The sequence below is a fragment of the Equus asinus genome, chromosome 2, assembly GCF_041296235.1.
Source record: "Equus asinus isolate D_3611 breed Donkey chromosome 2, EquAss-T2T_v2, whole genome shotgun sequence".
Taxonomy (NCBI): domain Eukaryota; kingdom Metazoa; phylum Chordata; class Mammalia; order Perissodactyla; family Equidae; genus Equus; species Equus asinus.
In genome coordinates this window covers 110,833,807-110,857,684 of record NC_091791.1, presented here as the reverse complement: position 1 = coordinate 110,857,684, position 23,878 = coordinate 110,833,807, and the positions used below count along the sequence as shown (strand labels likewise).

Below are 23,878 nucleotides of genomic sequence, written 5' to 3'. Positions count from 1 at the left end.
AATTTATGTCCAGCTCAGGAAATCAGCTGGATTCAGGGTGACAGGACGTCTCATTGGAAAGGACATTCCCAGCCTTGACTACAGGGCCTGTGTCCTGCCCCACGTTTAAGATTCATCTTCTTTTCCTTGACACATCAACAGAAGGCAAACTCTAGTCTTTACAACTTGGATTCCTCTTGGAAAACCATTAACTGGGGCCTTGCCCTCAAGGACAGTACCCTTATTCTTTTATTTTTATCAATTCAAAGCAAAATAGAACCTTTCATTAAATAAGCCTTCACAAGTCATACAGGGTAAAATCCCGTTAGTTGAACCATACTCAATTTATTATAGTTTTGATGTAAGTTGAACTGAAGTTTACTATTGACTTTGAGAAAAATATAGGGTAAATAAGAGGAAAGGAAATAAACTGTTTATATATCATGTTGTTTTTACACATATATTAGCAGCTATTAGAAAATAATACATGTACCTTATAGAAAATTTAGAGATGAATTTTTAAAAAACACCTGCAGATAACCATTGTTGACATTTTGGTGTGTTTTCCCGTCTTAGTAGGATGGAACCTTTAAATATAGATCCCTGTATCTTAGGAACTAGAAATGCAGCAAAGGCAGCTCCTAACGAGACAGGGAAAATGTTGTTTATTTAGTCATGCCCTTGTACTGTGGAGGCAGCGCTGTCTGTTGACAGAGCACATTAAAAGACGTTCCCTAGATTTGTCGGCCTTTGCTAATTGGCATCTGGTATTTATGATTTTACGTTCTGTTCATCGGCCTGGGAGCAGCAGTACCGGGCCTTCTAGAAACGCACTTTCCCCTGCCTCGGGAGCTCTGTCCTGGGAGGGGTTGTTGAAAGTCAAGCCTGGGGAAGTGCATTTTTGACGGAGGACAGTGGGTCCTGTGCCAGCAGCCTGAGCATCTCAGCGGCACCTCAAAACAAGACCTGCCACCGAATCGCTCCCTACACGTTTGTGAGAAAGCAAGTATGTCGCCCTTACGCTCAGTGACCACTCAGTCACACGGTCCCTCTCGCTGTAGATAACATTGCCTCGGAACTGGAGAACTTCATGGGGCTCATCGAGGTGGTGACAGGCTACGTGAAGATCCGCCATTCCCATGCCTTAGTCTCCTTGTCCTTCCTGAAAAACCTCCGCCAGATCTTAGGAGAGGAACAGCTGGAGGGGTAAGTGCTCCCCAGAGTTTATGAGCTGACATTCTCCTGTTACCAAATAAGTAGCATGCTTTTAAAATTCTACATGACTAGGTAAGAGTTCTTTCTTGTTAAAAGGAAGACAGGAAGAAGAGACAGTGTGCTGGTACCACCTGAGTGATGGCTTACCTCGGTAGAGTCTCTTGTAGTCAGGATTCTCCATCCTTGGGACGTTGCTGTTTTGGAAAACTGTGTTGTGACCCCTCAGTCAAGGGTGGCCTGTCTACTGTGGCTGGTGAAACAGCAGACAGGGATGCTGTTTGGGCTCTTTCTCCCAAGAGTGACAGGAATGGGTCTAAAATACTTAACTCTCCGTGAAATCATCATTTACATGACCCTTGTCTGCCTCAAGATACTGTACTCTCCTACATAAAAACCATTCCGTCTTTCAAAATATATCGGGATATAAGAGATTCGGAGAAGTATGGACAGTTCGTTTTGTTATAAAGAACTCTTGATTCACAAGATCGTTTTTATTGATTAGCTTATAGGATTTGTGCTATTGATAGGATTTTTGCCTTCTGCAGAAATGTGCTTTGTAATAGGGGTTTTAAAATAGCTGGAGGCTTTCCACCAGAGGATAAATAAAAGTTGGCGCTTATTGCACACACAGTTTCTTTTCAGCAGTTAGCCTGTGTGTACCTTTGCATCTGTACTTTTTTCTTCACAGTTTTCCTTTTAAATACAGCTCTTGCCTGGCTTTAAGTTAATGCTTTGAAATAAAAGGAGACATCCATGAATGAGTGGATTCCTTCTAAAGAGAATTGGGGAAATAATTTAGGAAAGAAAGAGGTGGGAAGGTCATGGGAAAGGTTGTCCTTGCGAATTATCTGCCCCAACTGGATAAAGTTACCGCAAAAGAGTTCCTTTACAGCCTCTCTGCTTTTCTCAGCCTAACTCTTGGTCAGTCTTAAATTCTTAAAATTCCATCATCTGATACAGCTCAAGAGAGAGGGCAGCTCTTCATTCCATCCTTGAAAAGCACACTGTCCTCCCCACTGGGAACACTGATCCTTTAGAAAAACTTCTTTCTTCTCGCAAATCCAAGAGGCTGCCACTACGCCCAGTCCTGGAGTGCCCCAGCTCGCTTACAAGGCAAGCCGGGGCTCCGCCAATTTGAGGTGGTGGTTATTGTTTGTTGTATTAAATTTTAAAATGAATTTTAGCGCAGTTCTTTTTTTCTCCAAGTAAGTTTGTGTTTCTGGAATCCCCAGGGTTGGTAGGCACTTTGTCTTTGGCAGATAGGTATCTGCAAGTTTTCCTGCTGCTTAAGGCTACACATTTTTCCCCAGGCTGAGCACGTGATAGACATAGAGGTGAAAGCTGAGAGGAGAGTTTAATTAATTTTTACTAGGTACTATTACATGATGTGATTCCCTTTTAGTTGTGTGTTAACTAAAAGTATTATGCGTTTAAATGTAGCTGAAAAGTAATGCCCGATTTTTATTTGCAAGAATATTTGTGATGTATTTCTCCTTATTGGGACACTTCCAAGCTCAGGTAAGCTTTGGGCCCGTGCCCTGCTATGAGTGTTTTAGATGGTGAGGGGGGGCGAATGGGCCTCAGGTTGTCACAACCTGCTGCTGATCAATAGCCCTTGTGGCTCTGAGGTTGCTGGCCTTCCAGCCTTTTATTCCTGCGTGCTGCTTCTTGGAGGCTCTGTCTTGAGCTAGGGTGCTTAATAATCTTGTCTCTTGAAGGGAATTGAGTTCTTTCCCCTACCTTCCTCACCCATAACCAAAAAGGTGTAGGTCATCCTCGCTTGTGGTGAACTCCCCCACAACTATCTTTGTAGCAGGTATGACCAGCAGCAACATCTCAGTTCTTTATTTCTCCTCCTCAGATTTAGGAAGAGAGTTAGGTCCAGCCCCTTCACCTGCTGCCCTCGCTCCTGCAAGAAGGGAAGAGTCAGGGGGAGGAAGAGAAGAACAAAATATGATAAATAGATAAATGCCGAGAGGGCAAAGCAGAACTTGCAAGGTGCCCCAAGGGAAAGAAAAGGAACGTGCCATGGGCATGAAAAAGAGTCAGATATCTGATTAAGAAGATCAAACTGGCTTCTAAGAAGAGGTGGCATTTGAGATGGGCCTGGAAGGGTTTCCGGAAACAGTCAGAAAGAAGAGGGTGAAGAAAGGCAGTTCAGGGTAGGGCGGCAGGAGCAAAGACAACGAGTTTGGGCATCCTGGGACCTGTTTGGCAAATAATTCTGGAAAGGTAGGTGGTATTAGAATTACGTAAGGTGTTATGCACCCAGGTGTGGAGGTTATAATTTAGGTAGGCAGTAGCACGTATTCAAGGCTTCTGAGTTAGAGGAGTGTTAACCGAGCTGTCTGGAAATTTAATTTCTGAACATTCCATTTCTGCGTGCTTTTGATTGAAGCCAAGATAACCTCTATCCCAGTGGTTCCCAAACTTTGCTGTGCCTTAGAAAATCCTGATTCCCAAGTTGCACCCTGTCCCTATTCAATCAGAATGTTTGGGGTGGGATCCGGGTATCAGTGCTTTCCTACAGATTCTGAGGGACTTTCAGTGCACAGCAAAGATTGGAAACCGCTTCTCTATCTCGTTATTTCTTCTCATCTGCATATCCCCAAAGCATTTCGATTTTTTTCGTGTCACACTGTTGCCTCAAAGTACTGTTTTTTGAACTTCTCATAGCCAGTGAGAACATAAATAAGCACTTTCATTTGGTTCAATAGGATGGAAGTTTTGATGGAGAGCTGAAAAAGTCATCGTGTAGAGATCCTTCATATCCAGCTAGCTTGGCTTTCCAAACTGGAACTGACATCTGCCTCCAGAAGTCTCCCGAGCAGCTCAGACCACTGGGTCAAGTCAGGAATATGAAATTCAAGCACTTTACCTAGAGCAGAGCTCTTAGAACTCACAGAGAGCCTCTTTGCTCTTACATCAATCATCGTGAGCCAATTTTATAATCTGATTTCCAGGCTAACAACAGATAGAGGCCAAACCACATCAGAACAGACAGCAGGGTAGTCAGTTGCTGGAGAACGGGGCTCAGACAGCATTGGTTTGTCCAGAAGAACTCAGACAGCCAGGGTTTTCTTGAGGGCATCACTCAACTCTGTTAATGTGATGTGTTTCTAGAGTAATAACTTTAAACATTAAGAACACCAAGGTTCTTCTGCTATTTAAGAAGGAAGCAGATTTTGTAATACACGTGCAAAATTTCTATAAAATGGCTCATTTTTAAGGCCTTGAATAAGAATATTTCTGATATCTGCAAATGCTCTTATTTGGACAACCTTATTTTTGACGTCATCAGCTAAATCAGGAGTTAAAATTTCAGATTTTTTGGTGCCACCAAGGAAAAGCTCTGAAAAGAATAAAAGTAGGTGAAAGTGGTGGGTTGTAAGAATTGAAATTCTTGGCTGCATTGAGGTATCTCTATGCTCATGTCCCCACCGCTTGACTTTGCAACACTCAGGGTTTCATTCTGCCTTTGCAGCTTTACGATTAGGTGCAACAGGGTTGTGCTTGAACACTTCTCTGGGACTTTTAAAAAATATACATTTGACCATGTGACTCAGCAGTTCTAGGCTCTACCCAGTGTCTACCCGAGAGAAATAAAAACGTGCCTACACAAGACTTGTGTGTGAATGTTCATAGCAGTATTATTCATGATAGCCCCTCCCCCAAAAAAACCCACTGGAAACAATCCAAATGTCCATCAACAGATGAATGGATAACAAAATGTGGCACAATGGAATACTGCTCAACAATAATGTAACAACATGGACGAACCTCAAAAATATTAGGCTAAGTGAAAGAGCTGGACACAAAAGGCTATGCATTGTATGATTCCATTAATATGTAACTTCGAGAAAAGGCAAAACTATGGAGATAGAAAGTAGATCAGTGAGGGCTGGCGATGGGATGGGAGATTGACCACCATCGGGAATGAGAGAAGTTTGACATGATGGAAGTGTTCTGAAACTGCATAGTGGTGATCGTTGGACAGCTGTATAAATTTACTGAAGCGCAGAACTGTACACTTGTAATGGTTAATTCTTTGGTAGGTAAATTATCAGACCCGGTGGTCTAGTGGTTAAGATTCAGTGTTCTCACTGCCATGGCCTGGGTTTGTTTCCTGGTCAGGGAACCACACCACTCGTCTGTCAGTTGTCACACTGTGGTGGCTGCATGTGGCTATGATGCTGAAAGCTATACCACTGGTATTTCAAATATCAGCAGGGTCACCCATGGTGGATAGGTTTCAGCAGAGCTTCCAGACTAAGACAGACTTGGAAGAAGGACCTGGCTGCCTTCTTCTGCCCATGAAAACCCTGTGAGTAACAGCAGAGCATTGTCTGATAGAGTGCCAGAAGGTGAGAGAATGGCACAAAAAGACCAGGCAGGGTTCTGCTCTGCTATACACAGGGTCACCAGGAGTCGGAATCAACTCGATGGCACTAACAGCAAAATTATACCTCAGTAAAGCTACTTTAAAAACACTCAAAGAGGAAACATTTTCCGAGTATCTGGTACCTTGTGTTACTTAAATATAAAGTCCCCCCTTGCTGAGCCCCCAAGGTTGGTGTAAATATTGGATTTGGGGAAAACTGGATGTGGTGTAAAGCAGCCCATTGCAGATGGGTTAAAAGCAGCATCTGTGAAAAGGCCAAGTCCTGTATCAGTTACAGATTGCTCGGATGCTGGAGAAGGCCCCCATGTGCTGGGTTCTGATGCCCCCTAGAGACAACCGGAAAGAGGCCATGGTTCTCCTCTGCGAAGTGAAAGGGAATGATCGGTTGTGTATTTGCAGACTTTGTGTGTATGTGTGTGAGGAAGATTGGCCCTGAGCTAATATCGGTTGCCAATCTTCCTCTGTTGGCTTGAAGAAGATTGTCGCTGAGCTAACATCTGTGCCAGTCTTCCTCTATTTTACGTGGGATGCTGCCATAGCGTGGGCTGACAAGCAGTGCTAGGTCCACACCCAGGATCCAAACCCATAAATCCTGGGCCACTGAAGCTGAGCACGCGAACTTAATCACTATGCCAGCGGGCCAGCCCCTGCAGATTTTTTTTTTCAATTTATCAGCAAGGGCTGGAAAGCGGGGAATGTCCCTTCCTACCTCCACAGGCTGGAGACCTCACCCTCAGGCCCATTTGACCCAGCCTGGGAGAAGCCTAATAAATACTTTGCCTAGAGTTGTTGCTTAGTAAGTGGTGGAGGTGACAGTCAGATCCTGATCTTTGAATTCCCAAATGCAGTGCTCTGAACCTTGGATGCCAGGCTGTCTTCTAAGTACCACATCAATCCCCAATGCTTTTGCCTTCCTTTGCTTCCTGATCCTTCTTGCTGTTCATCAGAGCAGGCAGGAAGGTGGTGGTGTTGATAATTCAGAGGTAAGACGGCCCCAAGACTGGAGCCATAAATAAAACAGTTGAGTGTATAATATATGCCAGGCATTTAGAATATCAGTACAGATAGTATATAGATGTCCTCAAGGAGATAACCAACCACTCCCAGCCTGCCTCCATTGGTATGCATTTTGGCTGATGGGGCCTACGCAAGTACAACACAAACGTTTTTTGCAACATTAGAAGGCTGGGTGCCACGATTCCAATATCTATAAAACCCAGGCACCATGGAGCCTACGTAAGCTTTATAAAAATAAACGAATAACTTAATTTTTTAAAATACTCTTTGAATGGAAATGCAGTAAGCTTAGAAACAATTAGAAAATCACATTTACCGAGTGATTGGCATAAATAGCCATTTCCTTTAGGAAACAATGAAAACCTAAGCGTGTGTGTGTGTGTGTGTGTGTGTGTGTGTTGAAGATGTGCAGACAAGTCTCTGTCTTCTGCCATCTCTTAATTCTCACCTAATCATAGGAGGAATTTGAGGGGAGCCAGGCCCCAAGCTGGGGTTGGAAAAACAAGAGCAGTATTGACAGGCAGCTCATGAATGGCTTGATTATTATTTTGACGAGGGTTTTATTTTTATCTTTCTGTTGCTTACACAGGCTCCATAACGCCTGGGTTTTATTGATATTGGTATCCTGGCTCCAGGCCTTCTCAGTGTTGTAAAAATGTTTGTGTTTACTGTAAAAAGATAATCTTGCTTTTCAAAGTGATTAATCACATACACAGAATTTCAGTATGCCTGCCATTCATTTGTCACATTCCTGATTTATAATTCATGCTTCCTCCCCTGGAGAGAAGTGTGTTTTGTTCAGAAGGTATTTTCAGTACAGTTCTGTGCCCTGCTAGCGAAATTAGTTTACCAAAAAGAAGCCTCATCCTGGGTTGAGACAGAAGTTTGGCCTGGTTAATTGGCCCTTACTCCCAGCCCAGAAGTTTCTGCACCAACAAAGAGATTTTGTCCTGTGTGGCCAGCTCAGGAACCTGAGCAGCTAGACCCATTGGGGTGAGTACTGATGCTGCAGAATGTCCTTCAGTTTTGGAAATATTCCATGGGCAAGAAGGGGCCTATAATAGGAGACATCTATTTCCACCTGTAAACCCTCCTTCAGTTGTACGACTGCACGAATCCTTCTGCCTTCTGGCGTCACCTGCAGCCTGGCAGCGAAGGAGAGTAGACGTGGGTGGGGACTGTCCTGAGGGCTGGCAGATCTCACCTTGCCATCTCTCAGTGCTTCCTGCCTGCACACGTGGCCTTGTGTTGCCTATTTGACGTCTAGATTCATTTGGGCAGTGTTTTACATTCCTTTTCCAGTAGATGTATGTGTTAGGGAATAAGCTCTTACTGAAAGGAAAGGATTGTTGACTTGCAGGTTTTTGCCACTTGCTTTGGTGGCTGTGAATGTGTCAAGAGGCCTCAAGGTGGGTTTGTGAGGAGCCTGGCTTGGTTTCAGAGGCACCGCCTTTGGACACACTTGGCTCACTGAACCCCTGTGCAGGCAGGGCTCCCATCCCCAACAGCCAAGCATGTGTGGACGGGGTCCAGTGCTCGCCGAGGGGTTGGGCTTCAGGCTGGTGGGGCAGATTCCACCTCAGCTCTGTACCTCCTGCTGGGCATTAGGGTCTTGGACTCTTAAAGCCGACAGGGAGCTCAGATGACACCTCTTCATGCCCCTTTTTGTCCTGCGAGTGAGTAAATGGGGCTACAGAAAGCACTAAGTGACCTGCCTATGGCCAAGCAGCTCATTAATGGCATTTCTTGTCCTGGCTCCCCGTCTCGAACTTCCTTCCGTCTGAACTCCCTTGTGAATTCCCAGGGAAATGTGAAGTGTCTGCTTGGCAGCGTTGTAACCATCACTTCTGCTTTGCTCTAAATGAATGAGACTCAGGCTGAGGACTGACCAGGCGTGTAGAGGTCCTGGTGTGGGTGTAAGGGAAGACGCTAACCAGGTGCAGAGAGGTGCCTGATGGACACAGCCCCCAGGGCAGAGGAGGGCTTCCAGCTTCTGTTTTGTCCTGGCTACCCTGGCTCTGGAAGGAGGCCAGGGATCCTTTCTTCTCTGCTGTTTGCGTGTTGGATCTGTGAGTAGATCTTAGAAATAACTCAGAGTGCTACACCAATTCCTAGACTCAGTTTTGTGTAAAGTGCTTGAGTGAGCTCCAGAAAGAAACTGAGGCTGAGGAGCAGGAGGGGAGAGGAAGGATTCGAGGTCCGTGGGAAGCAGACCTTTCAGCACGGAGGTCTCAGGTGGGCAGCCATGGCCCTGTCTGCCTGGTTTCCTGGGGGACCTGTAGAAAACGGTGTACTGCAAGGATCTTTCTCTAGACCCCCAAGCTATAGCTGTCTGCTCACTGCCTCCCCAGGTATGGGTTTCTCTCCAGGTAGCCAGAGGTCGCTGCTGCCAATGCTGGCTGCCCTTTCATCATTCCTTCAGTGGGCAGCTGGGTCTGCTGCTTCTGTGTCCATCCGCTAGGGGCAAGACCCACATCTGCCTTGGTCAGCTTTGGACCTCCAGCCCCTCATTGGTGCTCAGCATCTGTTAGACCAGAGCTTCTCCAAGTGTGCTCGCAGTACCAGCAGTGTCAGCATCACCTGGGCGCTGGTTAGAAATGCAGATTCTCAGTCCACCCAGACCTACTAAGCAGAAACTCTGGGGATGGGGCTCAGCGCTCTGAAAACAAGCTTTGTACACTTTGCACACTAAACTTGTGTTGGACGCTGAGTCGCTGTTGCCTGGATGGGTGGCCCTGGAGGACTGCCCATCAGGGGCCATTTTTCCTACCCCACCTTCTGCAGGGACTGAGGCTGGGGCTTTTCAGGGTGGGGTGAATCTGGCGGAGGGATTCACCACCACCAAGTCTGTCTCCCTGTCCCATTATATGCTGCTGCTGGCAGATGGGATTTACCCCCAAGGATAGCGGGAGACTTTTCTACAGCAAATCTGTAAGCTGTTCCAGTTGAGTAGCAGAGCATGTCTGCTCTCCCATGGACTGATTTCAGGCGCATTGTACATACTCTGCTCTGAGAGAAATAACCAAAGGCATTTCTAGGGGATGATTTGAGTAACATCCTCCACTGTGAGAAGCATTATTTATTGGTAATAGAGATCATTAATTAGCACCTTATCGATTTCAGTATATTGTCCTTGAATCATACTCTTGCCATTGTTAACAGTAACTATCCATTCTCATATACCATTAATAACTAAGTCTCTCATTGGCAAAGGCACTGTATTCTGGAGGCACATGAAGAGAGGACCTGAGGGGGGGTGGCCAGCAGACTGGGGTGGGTGATGGAAGAAGGCAGAGGTGCTGATGCGGATCTTTGTGCTTCTAGGAATTACTCCTTCTACGTCCTCGACAACCAGAACTTACAGCAGCTGTGGGACTGGGACCACCGCAACCTGACCATCAAAGCTGGGAAAATGTACTTCGCTTTCAATCCCAAATTGTGTGTCTCCGAAATTTACCGCATGGAGGAAGTGACGGGGACTAAAGGGCGCCAGAGCAAAGGGGACATCAACACCAGGAACAACGGAGAGAGAGCCTCCTGTGAGTGAACCCAAGGGTCCTCATCAAGTGACCCTCCGCCGATCTAGAGCGTGGTTTCTATTTGCGGCCCCCTCCTTGTTTTACTTGGAGGGACACAAGGCCTCCTTGACCAACACTTTGCTCTTACATGTGTATCTTCAAAGGCAATAGTGGGAAGATCCATGACAGATTCGTGTTTGTAAACTTCCCTTAGCGTCTATATACTATTTATAAATAGGTTCTTACTCAGGATTTAAAGGAGGGCTTACAAAATGCAAAAAGTTAAATGTCTTTTTACACAGAGGTGTACAGTCAGAGTACTTTTCAGGGAAGGGTTTCCTTCCAGGCCTGGGGGAAGTGAGTTCGGCCCTCCCTTTCCCACAGAGTGGAGGGGAGGCCTGAGAGCAGAAGGGGCTCAGCTATGAGCCCAGCCCCCGTGGCTGCGAGTCCTTCTCCCTAGCTCAGCCTCCTCCTTGCTCCTACCACATCGTGAAAAAGATGGAGAGAGCCTGCCTCCCTGAATTGATACTGCGTTTTAAATTTAGAACAAGATAATTATAATCTCACACTGGTTAGACGACTTTTACTTTGAGGTCTTATATCTGAGATACAACAGTGTGTTTTTCGTCTAACCCTGTATATAGAACTGCTTTTAAAAATGTCGGTTTCTGTTTGGCAGGGTGGGGTTATAAAAGTAAATTGTCTCTCCATCATGGGCTTTTAATAAAGGGAAAGTATTAGAAAAAAATGGAGTAATTTATATGATCAAGGATGATTTGCAGACATGCACACACACACACACACTCACACACTCACAGGCACAGTAGGGGGAGGATAGCCATTTGACTTTGGTTTGTTTCCCTGCTGTCTGGGTCTGTCCGGCAGACACTCACATTGCTCAGAAAGAATTTTTAGAGGGGAGAACCCGACGCAGAGCTGGAGAGCATGTTCACAGCCAGTGCCTTCTCCCTCGCGGTCTGCGCCGCGGCCCCTGCTGCACTCCCTGCTCAAACCGCAGCAGACACGGATGTGTCGGAGCATTTTCAAAGCATTCTCCTCCTTAGAGTCAGCCAGGCTGACCTGTCAGACTATGACTACAGTAGCCATTTATTTTCCCTTGAAAACAAAATCATGTTTTCTCTCTAAATAACACTTTAGCAGGAACTGCAACATTTCTCCGATCTCAGTCCAGCACATTTTGCCCACAGACTTCCAGTTTTTAACTGCCTTTAGCCTCTCTGCTTCACCTACTGCGTGCACATTGGGATTCAGGCAAATAAGAGGGAAAGGACAATTCGTAGGAGACTTTCGCTTTCCATGTGGGGAGGCAGCCATCAGTTCTTCCCTGGTTCTCAATGCAGTTTGAATCCAGTCAGAGGAGCAAGAGGGGGCTCGTGGCAGTGTCCCCTCACCAGCAAAGGCTTACTTCCCTCAGAGCGCAGAAGCCCTCACCACATGAATTGTCTTGTCCGTGCTGGTTCATTCCCCATTGTATGTCAGTGCTAGTCATGCCTGTGTCCTTCCAGTTTGATCCCAAGCTGAGACTAGGGAAAGTTCCGCTCTGTGGCAGCCTGGTCTGTTACCTGTCCTTGGTGGTTGCGCAAGGGCAGGCAGATATCCACAACTGCAGAAAGGTGCCATGATACCTAAGAAGGTTCCGCCTGGTGTAAAGGTCTGCTCTCACCTTCTTTGGTCCTCTCGTTAGCCCTCGTCTTAGGGATCCGCAGAAAGATAAGGCTACCTTGTTCAGTTAAGCGGTCCTTCTCCATGTAAAGAATCACCCACAGGTTCACGTCCAGTGCACCCAAGTGCACTAAAACAAAGGAGCGAGCCCCTTGGAGCTCCACATAGTAGTGTTTGAGTCCTTAGTAGGATAAGAAAGCCACTGAGAAGTCTGGAAGGGGAATTAGCGTGCACAGCCAGCTTTGGAGAAGAGGGAAATAGTGCAGGACAAGCAACTTCTCAGACATATGGAGGAAAAGAACGTTGATCTCTGTCACTCACTGTGCGCCCCTGTGCCCAGGTGAGAGTGATGTCCTGCACTTCACCTCCACCACCACGTGGAAGAATCGCATCATCATAACCTGGCATCGCTACCGGCCCCCTGACTACAGGGACCTCATCAGCTTCACCGTCTACTACAAAGAGGCGTGAGTTTCTGTGCTTGGTGACACGCTTCTGTTGGCAGGGCTGTGGGTGGGGAGGTCTCTGTTTCATCCTCATCGCCTCCCTTGGCTGTCATGTGATGTCCATCACCACCAGTGCCAGCTACAAAGGGGGAAATGGCTCCCCTTGAAGCGATGACTGGACAGGTCCAGCATCTCACTCATGTCCCTCTATACATGGGCCCCTCCCAGGGTGTGGCCCTCTGCTCTAGGTCATGAGCCCTCCAGACAAGGAAGGAGACAATGGAGAGACTGACCTTCATGTCTTGAACCTTTCGTGATTTCTCATAAAATCTACTGGGGGCTTTTCTGGAGCCTTCCGATGACATTCGCCTGCCTAAGCAGCCATGACTTACTCCTCCAGAGGGCAGCTCTTCTTAGTCTCCACCTCCTTCCTCTGCCTCCTGTATCCAGGTGGTTCTCCCAGTCTACTCAGTCACCCTCCTTACCCCGTAGGTCTCTTTCCTGGGAGCTTGGCTTCCCCAGAGCTGGAACCAGAGCCACCAGTGACAGCAGCTGATACCCTTTCTCCTGCTGGACCTGGGGCCCAGGGAAGGGTCCTAGTGATGAAAATAGTGGGGCTCAGGATTATTAGGCATTCAGTGTTCCTGTATATGGGGGTCACTCATGGTCTTCCATCACGCTGACCGGGACGGATATGTTAATGTCTGTTTCAGAAGCCAGCGGCTGTCCAGCCCTTTCATCTGACAGTTACAGAATTCCTGACCATCCATGCATCTGTGCAAAATACTCTCTTCTCTCTGATAGTCCTACATTACCATTTGGCAATGTCGGCTAGTCATTTCACCAAGGAGTTGATGCTAGTTTCTCAGACAATCTGGAAACTAAATATTTGAAGATACTTAAGTAATCAGAATTGTTTGTGAGCAAATTAGATTTTGGAAGCTATATTTTAGAAGTTGTTTTTCTGTAGCAAAGTCATTTTTCTCCAAAAGTTATCCTTTATCAATAGCTGGATGTTTGCATTAAATGACTGCTTGTTTTTTCTTAATGGTGAAGAGAGGAAAATAGAGTTTGTGTATATTTTTAAGGAGCAGTGTTTTCAATCCCAGTAACTATAGAACTTACTCTTTCTGGGGCAGAGTATTCAATTACATACGTAACTGTGGTCCAGTTGCTTAATTTTATTCTTCTATAAAAATCTAATTGATCATTTGTTTTATTTAGAATTCCCATTATAGAAAGTGTGATGTGCTAGGCCCCTGGGGAAGGTTTCTGGGAACTTTGATGTCAGGGCCCTAAAACATTCTCTGAGCTTTATCGATTGTCTTTCAGACCCTTTAAAAACGTCACAGAGTATGATGGGCAGGATGCCTGTGGCTCCAACAGCTGGAACATGGTGGATGTGGACCTCCCTCCCAACAAGGACGTCGAGCCTGGCATTCTACTGCACGGGCTGAAGCCCTGGACGCAGTACGCCGTTTACGTCAAGGCCGTGACTCTCACCATGGTAGAGAACGACCACATTCGTGGGGCCAAGAGTGAAATCTTGTACATTCGCACCAATGCTTCAGGTATCCCCACACCGCCCCGCCATCCCATACTTCCTCATGAGCTCACTGTTTTTACTTATTACAAGATGTAGTCATAGGGCTCACAGTGAATGTGCCTATTGTCTCTCTCTGTCCTGGGCCAGTCTGTCTTTTGTCTGTCTTGTCAGTTTATAGTACCATATCACATTCTTTTTCCCACTGCCAATACCCTAGGCTCTTCCGGCCCATTTTCTGGACTTGGTACCATCTTCCATCGTCTGTCTGTCTGTCTGCCTGGGCCAATGGGCCTCACGCTCTCTGCCTTTTAAATGTCCTCCAGGGTCCTAGGTGGGTTTGGTTGGAAGGTCCAGCTAGGATACAGCCCCCTATGGCTGCCCTTCTGGTTTATTTTGATAGTTGAACATCTGGGAACTGAAAACATGCTGATTGGTGTTCCCGTTACCTCACATGGCTCATTGGTTTTCCATCTTAGTTCTGTAGCAGCTGGGGTTCCAAGGAGGTCAACAAAAGTTGGAACATGTCCGACAGTATTTGGTGGACATTCAGAGTATTCACTGATGAAAGTGTTCCTCCTTCTCCTCTATCTTCATCTTCTAAACCACCTCATTTCTCAACTCCAGAATCTGGAGCTAATGAAAGGAAACATTTTGTATATTTTCCAAGTATATAAAAACCAGTTTAGAAGTAGGAAAATGCACGTCATTTTTAAACACACCGATAAACATTTTTGGTTGATGGCCACTGTTAGAACAGGTAGGCTGTTTTAAAATAGCTATAAGCTAGCACGAAATAAGTTTAAATGACAGAGGGTGAGGAGAAAGTGCTGGTGGAGAAAACCTTTTGCTTGTGCACTCCTGCTTCCTCCTCCCCTCCCGTGCTCCGGCTCCATGATCCTGTGAGTGGCCACGATTATGTCACTGACCATAAAGTGTTTATAGAAATAAATCTGGCACAGACTTCTGATCCTGGATGTGGGGTGGTGTAGCAGAGGCTCAAAGGCAACAAAATAAGTTGTTCTTCCTAAAATTTGGAAGTAACGCTTCCCAGCAATTTACTGTAGCCAGTTCAGGAAAAATGAGAATCTTACCCTATTATGACAAATTCTTAAGAAACCTTTTGCCTTCCCCAAAGATAGAAAACAAAGCACTGTACAAATTGAGTCAGTATACCATGTTTTGGTCCCTGTCTTTACAAGTGGTGGGAACAAAGGATAACTTGGTCCTTTGCCTCTGCTTGTTTGTGACACTTACCACTGAAACATCCAGGGGTAACCTGTTTGTTTCTGAAAGACTTATTTTTGGAAACCTGGAAGTGGCCGAGCATCCAGTGGTTATGTTTCCCCTGAAAAGGCTAGCATTAGTTACGACTTTTCCCCTAAAGTGTCATTCCTTACAGGTGTTCAGAAGTTTGTGTATAATATTATGTACCTTAAAGCACCCTTAACCTGTTCACCCCCTTGAAATTTTAAAAGCGGCTTGGATGACCATGTTGCTTAGGCGACATACAGTGGAGGTGTCCCTTGCACTTTGGAAAACCCACCAAAATTGGTGTTTTCTTGTGAGCCCAATGAGAGTAAGATTTCAGTGGTCCTGGGATGCATTTTCCCTTTATATATAGATCAGCTCTGGGTTTGGGGTTGGGGGCGGGTGCAGTAGTAAATAAAGCTTGACCAGATTACTTACCAGTAAGTGAAGCTTTGCCTGTAAATCAATATTCTTTTGCTGGTAACAGAGTCCTTTGCTTGAAATTTGAGTTTTTAAACTGCATTTGATAGTTGTGTCTCTGTCGTTCCATTGACGCGTGACTGTAGAATTGTAGACTTCCAGGCCTTTTACACTGCCTTTTCCTCCAAGCCCACTTACACACATGTGCACGGGCACACACACACATGCACACACACTCCAGCTCCTTTTTAACTTGCTCCTTTTTAACTTCCTCCTTGCATTTTGATTTCTTGCCATTTTTATCAGAGATTCAAAATTCTCAGGTGAAATGCAAGTCAGTTTTACCACTTGCTAAAACTACCGACGTTGAACATTTTGGAGAATGGCAGTTGTAATAAATGAGAAAAGTCAAGTGTTTGAATTGGCTGTAGGTTTTAAGTCCTCCGTTCTAACATTGGTGTGCCCCCACAACCTTTTCCATTTGCAGCTCAGTAATGTTTGTTTCCACAGAGATTACCTGAGAATAGATATTATAAAGGGAAATGTTGGCATTTAAATCCATACTGTTTCGAAACAAGGCTCAGTTTTCATTTTGTGCTTCAGTGTTCACTGCTGTTTTCTTATCCAGGTCAAACTTTCAGCTCCTTGTTGGTTTGTGTTGAGGACCTGAGAACCCGGGTCTTGGGTTCATTTCATTTTCTGAACTGCCCTTTGTCCCCTTTTCCAGTTCCTTCCATCCCCCTGGATGTTCTTTCAGCATCAAACTCCTCTTCTCAGCTAATTGTGAAGTGGAACCCACCCTCTCTGCCCAACGGCAACCTGAGTTACTACATCGTGAGATGGCAGCGACAGCCTCAGGACAGCTACCTTTACCGGCACAATTACTGCTCCAAAGGTAAAGATGGGAGGTGGGGAGCCCTGTAACTGTGACCTCCCATTGTCTGAACGTATGCAAGCCCCGACATTCCACATATCAGTTTAAACCCTTCATTGCAAACCAGCTACGTTCTTGATTGAAGGTGCTGACGGCTATTATTTTTCCTCTCAGGCTTGTGTAACTTGGCTTTCATTTCCACTCTCATTGGGCTTCTCTCTTCTGAGCAGACAAAATCCCCATCAGGAAGTATGCCGATGGCACCATTGATGTTGAAGAGGTGACGGAGAATCCCAAGACCGAAGTGTGTGGTGGAGAGAAAGGGCCTTGCTGTGCTTGCCCCAAAACCGAAGCCGAGAAGCAGGCCGAGAAGGAGGAAGCCGAGTACCGCAAAGTCTTTGAGAATTTCCTGCACAACTCCATCTTTGTGCCCAGGTACCACTGTCATTTGAGAATGTCTCCAGGCTGGTGCTCCTCAGGCAGGTTCTGGTGCCGTCTCTCCACCCTGGTAGTTTGTAGGTCAGCAACCTTGGGGCAAGACTCAGTAGCCTTCAAGGAGGGAACAACAAAATAGGATATCAGTTTCGTCAAGTGGTTCCTGTGGAAACTGGTTTGCCCTAAGGGGAAGGGGGCTCGGGGCACATGCTCTTGGGGGCACATGCTGTTGGGGACGGCGGCTTGACAGGTGCAGCTGCCTCTCAGTCACATAGCCTCCTGCAGAGGGCAGGTGGGCTCTCTGCTATAGGGACGGGGAAATGAAGCTCAGAGAGCTGAAACCACCTGCTTTTGCTCATGGAGCCCTGTGGGTAAAAGCTGAGATTTGAGCCCCTTTCTGCTGCTCCCACTTCTCCGTACTGCCTGTCTCATCTGGCCAAGGACGAGTAAAGCAAGAGGGAGAAAAATCACAATTTTGAAAGGGGCCCAACTTCGAAACAGAACCAAGTGCCACTGGCATCCTTGACAACCAGGTTTGGGAAGCAGTGCAGAAGACAGCTTCTCAAAGTAAAGCAGCCCCTTCTCCAGTCTCAGTTTCTGCCAAGTGGGGACAAAAGTGGAGGAAAGTAAATGTTCGAAGCAGCACTATTCACAGCAGCCAAAAGCTGAGATCAACCCAAGTGTCCATCCATAGATGATGGATAAACAAAATGTGGTATATCCATGCCATAGAATATTAGTCAGCCAAAAAAAGGAATGAGATTCTGAATCATGGACTACAACATGGATGAGCCTTGAAACGTTATGCTAAGTGAAAGAAGGACAAATATTGTATGTTTCCGTATATATAAAATATCTAGAATAGGCAAATTGATAGCAACAGAAAGTAGATTAAGGGTACCAGGGGCTGGGAGGAGGGAAAAACGGGGAGTTATTCCTTAATGGATATAGGGCTTCTCCAGTTTACGGTGATGAAAAATTTTGGAAATAGTGGTGATGGTTGCCCAACATTATGAATGTAATCAATGACACTGAATTGTACATTAAAGATAGTTAACATGACAGGGCTGTCCCACTGGTGCAGTGGTTAAGTTTACACATTCCACTTTAGCAGCCCGGAGTTTACCAGTTCGGATTCCGGGTGTGGACCTACGCACTGCTTGTCAAGCCATGCTGTGGCAGGCGTCCCATATAGAAAGTAGAGGAAGATGGGCACGAATGTTAGGTCTGGGCCAGTCTTCCTCAGCAAAAAGAGGAGGATTGGTGGCAGATGTTAGCTCAGGGCTAATCTTCCTCAAAAAAAAAGTTAAAATTTTTAAAAAATGGTTAACATGGCAAAATTTTGTTATATATTTTTTCATTTATAATTTTTAGCACAATAAAAAAATAGTAAAAAAAAAAAAAAAAGTAGAGGAAAGTTCAGCAGGGTAGCCTTGCAATGTCTGGGAAAGGAGAGGGAAACAGAGTGGGGGCCCACAGCTCCCTTTTTTTCCTGAAAGATGATGGTGCAGAAATTTAGAAACAACCTCACACCTGAAATCTGGGCAGAGGAGTTGGATTCAGACGAGCACTGTGCCCACGAGCCACTGGTTCCTGATCCCCACGGTGCCCAGCCGCCCACCCACTGCCCAGCATGGTCTCACCGTTCTTCTTGCTCCCCGACCCTGAGAGGCGCCAGCAGCCTGTAGCTTCTGTTTACTCCATAGGCACTCTGCCCTTAAAGGCTTTTTTAGGTTGTAAAACAAATGATTTTTAAAGTGACATTTTTTTTCTATCAAGCGACCTTCCTGGTGTTTGTGTAATAGTCAGAGACAGCCATCCTACTTTGAAAAATCACCCAAATAGGAAATACAGACCTTTTAGAGCTGGAGGCACTATTTCCTTTTCAGAATGAAGCTGTTCGTTGCTTAGTGGCTTTCTGCCCCTTCTGTCCTCTCGAGTAGTTAAAACCACTGAACCGAGAGGTGACATCTCCCGTTTGCTGACAGATTATAGGGCTTCGGTTCAAGTGTTAGTCCAGATGTTCTGTATATCGTGTGTGGTTTCAAGAATCAAAAAGTTTGAGGACGAAAAGAGCTCAAAGATGTTTAAAAACTAGAACTCCAGTGACTTCTCCAACATCCTAATTAATTAAGGATCTATTTGGGACTTGGCCCTTGCTTCCCACACACCAAGGCTCCTTCCTTCGTGGCATTGCTTCTCAGCATGGTCCATTCCCCCACTGCCAGCAGAGGCTCCGCCAGTGTTACTTCCTGTGGACACAGGCAAGGGTGAATTTAGAGCGCCCCAAACTGGCTAGGCAGGAGTTGTCCGTTTATTCTCCATCAAAGGCTGTTGACTACGTTGCTTTCTTGTCCCACTGACCTGCCAGAGGTTCAGGCTGTGAGTCCAGGCTTTGGAAAGGTTTTGCTAAAAAGGCCCCTAGCTTTCAGTTTGTATTATAAGACAGTGCCTTTTTTTTCTCATCAGATGTGGAACACAAGATCAAGCGATGTGTAGACAGAGCTGTGGTTGACTCAGATATTATTAATGCACTGTGTTCATGTTGTTGAGTTCAAAAGAAGTTTCCTCTATGCTAAATTCCCCCTGACGAATGCATGCATCCGTCGCTGACATTCTCTCCCTAAGACAAGTCCACTTTCTAGTCTCTCTTTTCATGGGACGGACATAGATACCATATTTTGCCCATGATGAGAGGCCACAGTTTATGAGAACTTCATGGTTTTTTTCATGCCTCCTACTGATGCATAAATCTGATAGCCACACAATTGCCACCAAAATTCGGACGAAAGGAGTATCCAGGTGACAGAATGACTGAATCATAAAGGAAGGTTTTCTGTGTTACAACTCAATTCTCCAAAGACGATTTTTATTTCTTTCAATTCATTCTAAGAACAATTTATTTGGGGGCTAAAACCAGTCAAGTCAGATTTAGTGTGTTATACATTGTCCATCGTGTCCCATATGTCTTGAAGTAGGATGGAAGCTAGAGTTTGTAAGTTACTTTCTGGAGTCAATATTTGGTGGTGAGTGCCTTTCATTGACCACTGCCTTTGTATTTTAAGTCACATAGTTTGGGTTAAATAACTGAAATTTCAACAGATGTTGATGAGTAAAAGGTTTTCCCATAGGAGTAGGTTGTATCCTGGGCTGGGAGTGGTGATAATATTTGCTGTTGGTCACACCATTTGGGAATGTGGCTGTTTATAAAGAACCATAGAGGGACCATTCTGCTTGCCCCGTACCTTCCTGATAATGTCCTGTGTGGCTGCCCTCCCTCCAGTCCCTGACTTGGTATCAGTAGTAGCAGCTTTGCTGTCTCCAAAAGTGAACTTAATGGTGTAATCCCAGGTAAGCGGGTGGAGGCTGCGGGAGGGGTTTTAACACAGTATTATTTTGCAGTGGATTAAACCCAAGCAACTTCTTACTTATAGATGCAAGTGGATGTTGTGCTGGTTTTGTGTGTTGTGTTGATTTTGAAAAGAAAGCAGGAAATTAGTTCTGCTAGGCATCAAAAAAAGGTCTCCCTAGCAATCAGTGTGGTTTCTTGTGTCCTTCCCTTCCAGGCAGGTTGGTTCGTTTGTAGAGTGTGAGGATGGGGAATTATCAGCCTCATTTCCTAGCCCTTCTTCCCCCAATATTGTGAAAGCAAATGCAGTGGGGCCTTTAATACACACCCTGACCTTGTGGTTCTGCCTGGTGGAATGAGCATATCTGTGTTGAATGGTCCATAGTTTTGGTGGGTCCCAGTGTGTCACTGCACAAAGGTGGTGACGGTGTTTCCTACAGGAGAATCTTCGGGCTGGGCAGACTGGGGAGCCAGGGACCCTTCCCTAAGCCCTCTCCTTTCCCCTTCCAGGTTTTTCACTTCTGGGTGAATGAGGGCCAACGGGGAGCCTGCTGGGTATCCATTGAAGCATGAATGGCTTCCTGGGTGCCTGACTCCCTGTGGGAACTTCTCTCTCCCCTACGTGAGAGCTGAAGAGCATTCTCATTTTCTAGGCTTTCTCATTTCCTCATGCTCTTACCTTTCTTTCTCAGTTGAGATTTGTTCCATTTGCTCCCCGCCCTTTGCTTATTCCTAGGATGGGGGATGCTGGCTGATCACCTAGTGTGGAAGGAACAGCACCCTGGTCCCACCGTTTCCTGTGGCTCACCTGAGGGTGCCTGTTTCTTTGTCTGGGTGCTTACTATCATTTTCTGTTTTATTGGTTCCATAAATGCTAGGAACCTGTTTTTAAAGTCTCTGAGGGAGCCAAAAAGCCCTTTTTCCATATCCCATGAAAGCAGCCACTGGAAGAGTCCCCCTCCAGCTTTTTGGACTGCCTCATCTGCCCTCTGGGTGCAGACATTCTTCCCTCAGTGACTTTCTGCATCCCCTTTGCTGTCCTGTTTTTGTAGCTATTGTTCCGAGCCCTACTCAAATCCGTGACAGTGACACTGCCCCTCTCATGGCAGGGCCTCGGGGAGGCCGCAGGTGGTGACTGCTGAGTGGGGGCCAAGGCCAGGCTGGAAAAGACCTCCAAGAGTGTGAAAAATACAGACCCTAGGGCCTCGGAGGAGGAGGGTCAGCGGGAACCCCAGAGAGGAGGTTCTGGGGGTCCAAGCAAGTGCTCACTGCCAGCATCTTTGCTTTTTATCCAGAGTCAGGGGTTCAAAGAAGCCACCGTCACAGGCCTTTGAGCCCCATCTGCCCCCTCTCTCTGGGGCCTGCACCACACACTTCACCTCTCACCTCACCCGTAATCAATCTTAGCGTGGCCAGTAGATTGGTTACCTTTAATGCTTAACCATAATGTCTGGACCGGACGGCACCAACACTGTGATGAAACAGCCAGGATGCCAGGGGCGGCCAAGATGTTTGTGTGCTCCTCAGTATCATCGAGCAACCTCTCTGGGAGCCAGGGGGCAGTTTGTGTGATGATTCTGAGGTTCACAGAGTAGAGAAAGCAAAATAAATAATGAGGAAGGAAATCCCCATATTGTTTGTTGATTCTTATCCAAGGGGGCTGAATAGCTCCTTTTATTCCATGGTTAAGACTTTTCTTTTCTTTTTGGTAATCTAACCTAAGCCATAGAAAAGACAAAAGAGACAGAAGCCCTCACGAGCCAAGTTTCTTTCTTCCTTGCAGACCTGAAAGGAAGCGGAGAGATGTCATGCAGATTGCCAACACTACCATGTCCAGCCGAAGCAGGAACACCACGATGGCAGACACCTACAATGTCACAGACCCAGAGGAGCTGGAGACAGAATACCCTTTCTTTGAGAGCAGAGTGGACAACAAGGAGAGGACTGTCATTTCTAACCTCCGGCCATTCACTTTGTACCGCATTGACATCCACAGCTGTAACCACGAGGCTGAGAAGCTAGGCTGCAGTGCCTCCAACTTCGTCTTTGCAAGAACCATGCCTGCAGGTATGGTGTGATCCAGCTAGCCCCACTCCCAACAGAGTCACAGCCTAGTGGAGGAGATCATGCTTTATGGACATGGAGTCTGACACCCAGGGCAATGACCCTTATCTTCAGTCCTTCTTATTAAAGAATGAGCGGCTGGCCCAGTGGCATAGCAGTTAAGTTCACACATTCCGCTTCAGTGGCTCAGGGTTCAGTGGTTCAGATTCCCGGCACAGACCTGTGCACTGCTCATCAAGCTGTGCTGTGGCAGGCATCCCACATATAAAGCAGCAAAAAGAGGAAGATGGGCAGAAGATGTTAGTTCAGGGCTAATCTTCCTCAAAAAAATAAAAATAAAAAAGAATGGTCATTCATAGGCAGCATGGTAGACTAGCAGCTCAGGGAATGGAGTCCATTCATAGTGACATCACCCCCATCCCAGTCTCTCCATACGAAGTACTCAAAAGTAGGGAGCTGGGTCCTGCCCATGGCCAAGGGGTTAAGTTCTCGCACTCAGCTTCCGCAGCCCCGGGGTTCACCAGTTCTAATCCTCTATGCGGACCTATCACTGCTCATCAAGCCATGCTGAGGCAGCATCCCACATAGAACTAGAAGGAATTACAACTAGGATATACAACTATGTACTGGGGCTTTGGGGAGGAAAAAAAAAAAAAAAAAAGAAGATTTGCAACAGATTTTAGTTCAGGGTCAATCTTCCTCAAAAAAATTAAAAAAGCAAAAAAAGACTTGAATGCCAATGTGGTCTTTCATAAAAAAAAATGCAGGTAGCTCACTTCAGGGTCAACTCTCCTCCTTCTACCTGGTTCACATTGTGCGTTCCCACAGCCCTTTTTCTCCATTTGTGCACAGGTAAATTTGCCCAGTCCCTCCTGAGTTCTCACAGATTCAGTGAAATCCCCAGTTAGCTGCCTTGATTTGGAGTGACCATTGCTGCTCAAGGTCACCTCCTGGAATAGCCTTTGGTCCTGCTTGTTTGGTCTTCAGCTTCCCCTTGTAAGTTAGAAGCCGCCTGCCACTCAGACAGCCATCCATCCATCTTTAAGGATGGGTGACCTGCCCTGTTCTCTTTCCCACTGGAGGCAGCAGGTGGTAGAAACAGCACGGAAGTGACTGGAGTCTGGGAGAGGGGCCTCCTGGCTGCAGTGCTGGCACTGACGTGCAGGGTGCCTCGGGGCAGCTGTCAGCCTCCCCGGCCTCAGTTTCCTCACTCTCCCAGGAAAGACATAGACCAGCTGATTTCTCAGAGCCTTTCCCGGTTGTACCTTGCAGTGACTTTTGCTTGCCACTTGGCTTACTGCTTGAAGAAACACAAGCAAGAGAGCAAGCCCCAGCCTCAGCTAGCAGCTGGAGAAGTTGATGTCGGCAGCGAGAGCTCGCTCTCAGCACCAGCTTCTTAGCAGCTTCCTCACAGGCTGGGCCTGTGGACCATCCTTCATGCCTGCGTAAACATTGCACTTGCTGTATGCAGATGCAGACTGTGAGGGATCCGTGTCACGGCCTGGAGGCTCAGTGCTGCTGCTTCTGCTCACTCAGCACCTTTTTGATGCTGCTCGAGTTTGATGGCATCACGTAGTTTCTTTTTTCAGGTTGTGGAAGCTGAATACCAGAAATAAGTTACTCAAGTTGCCAAGATTTTCCTACTGTACTTGATAGCAGGCTTTTTTGTTGAGAGGCGGAGG

At 46.4% G+C, this 23,878-nt stretch overlaps 1 protein-coding gene across 1 annotated transcript in view; it reads left to right on the top strand.

Moving 5' to 3' along the window:
• The window catches only part of IGF1R (insulin like growth factor 1 receptor), a 290,964-nt gene that overhangs the window by 230,519 nt on the left and 36,567 nt on the right, over window positions 1–23,878 (top strand). The window contains exons 5-11 of the mRNA XM_014849602.3: window positions 1,041–1,185; window positions 9,938–10,152; window positions 12,155–12,281; window positions 13,593–13,831; window positions 16,202–16,369; window positions 16,579–16,783; window positions 21,916–22,199. Of these exons, the coding sequence (XP_014705088.2) occupies window positions 1,041–1,185; window positions 9,938–10,152; window positions 12,155–12,281; window positions 13,593–13,831; window positions 16,202–16,369; window positions 16,579–16,783; window positions 21,916–22,199 (1,383 nt within the window). The remainder of the gene's footprint in view (window positions 1–1,040; window positions 1,186–9,937; window positions 10,153–12,154; window positions 12,282–13,592; window positions 13,832–16,201; window positions 16,370–16,578; window positions 16,784–21,915; window positions 22,200–23,878) is intronic.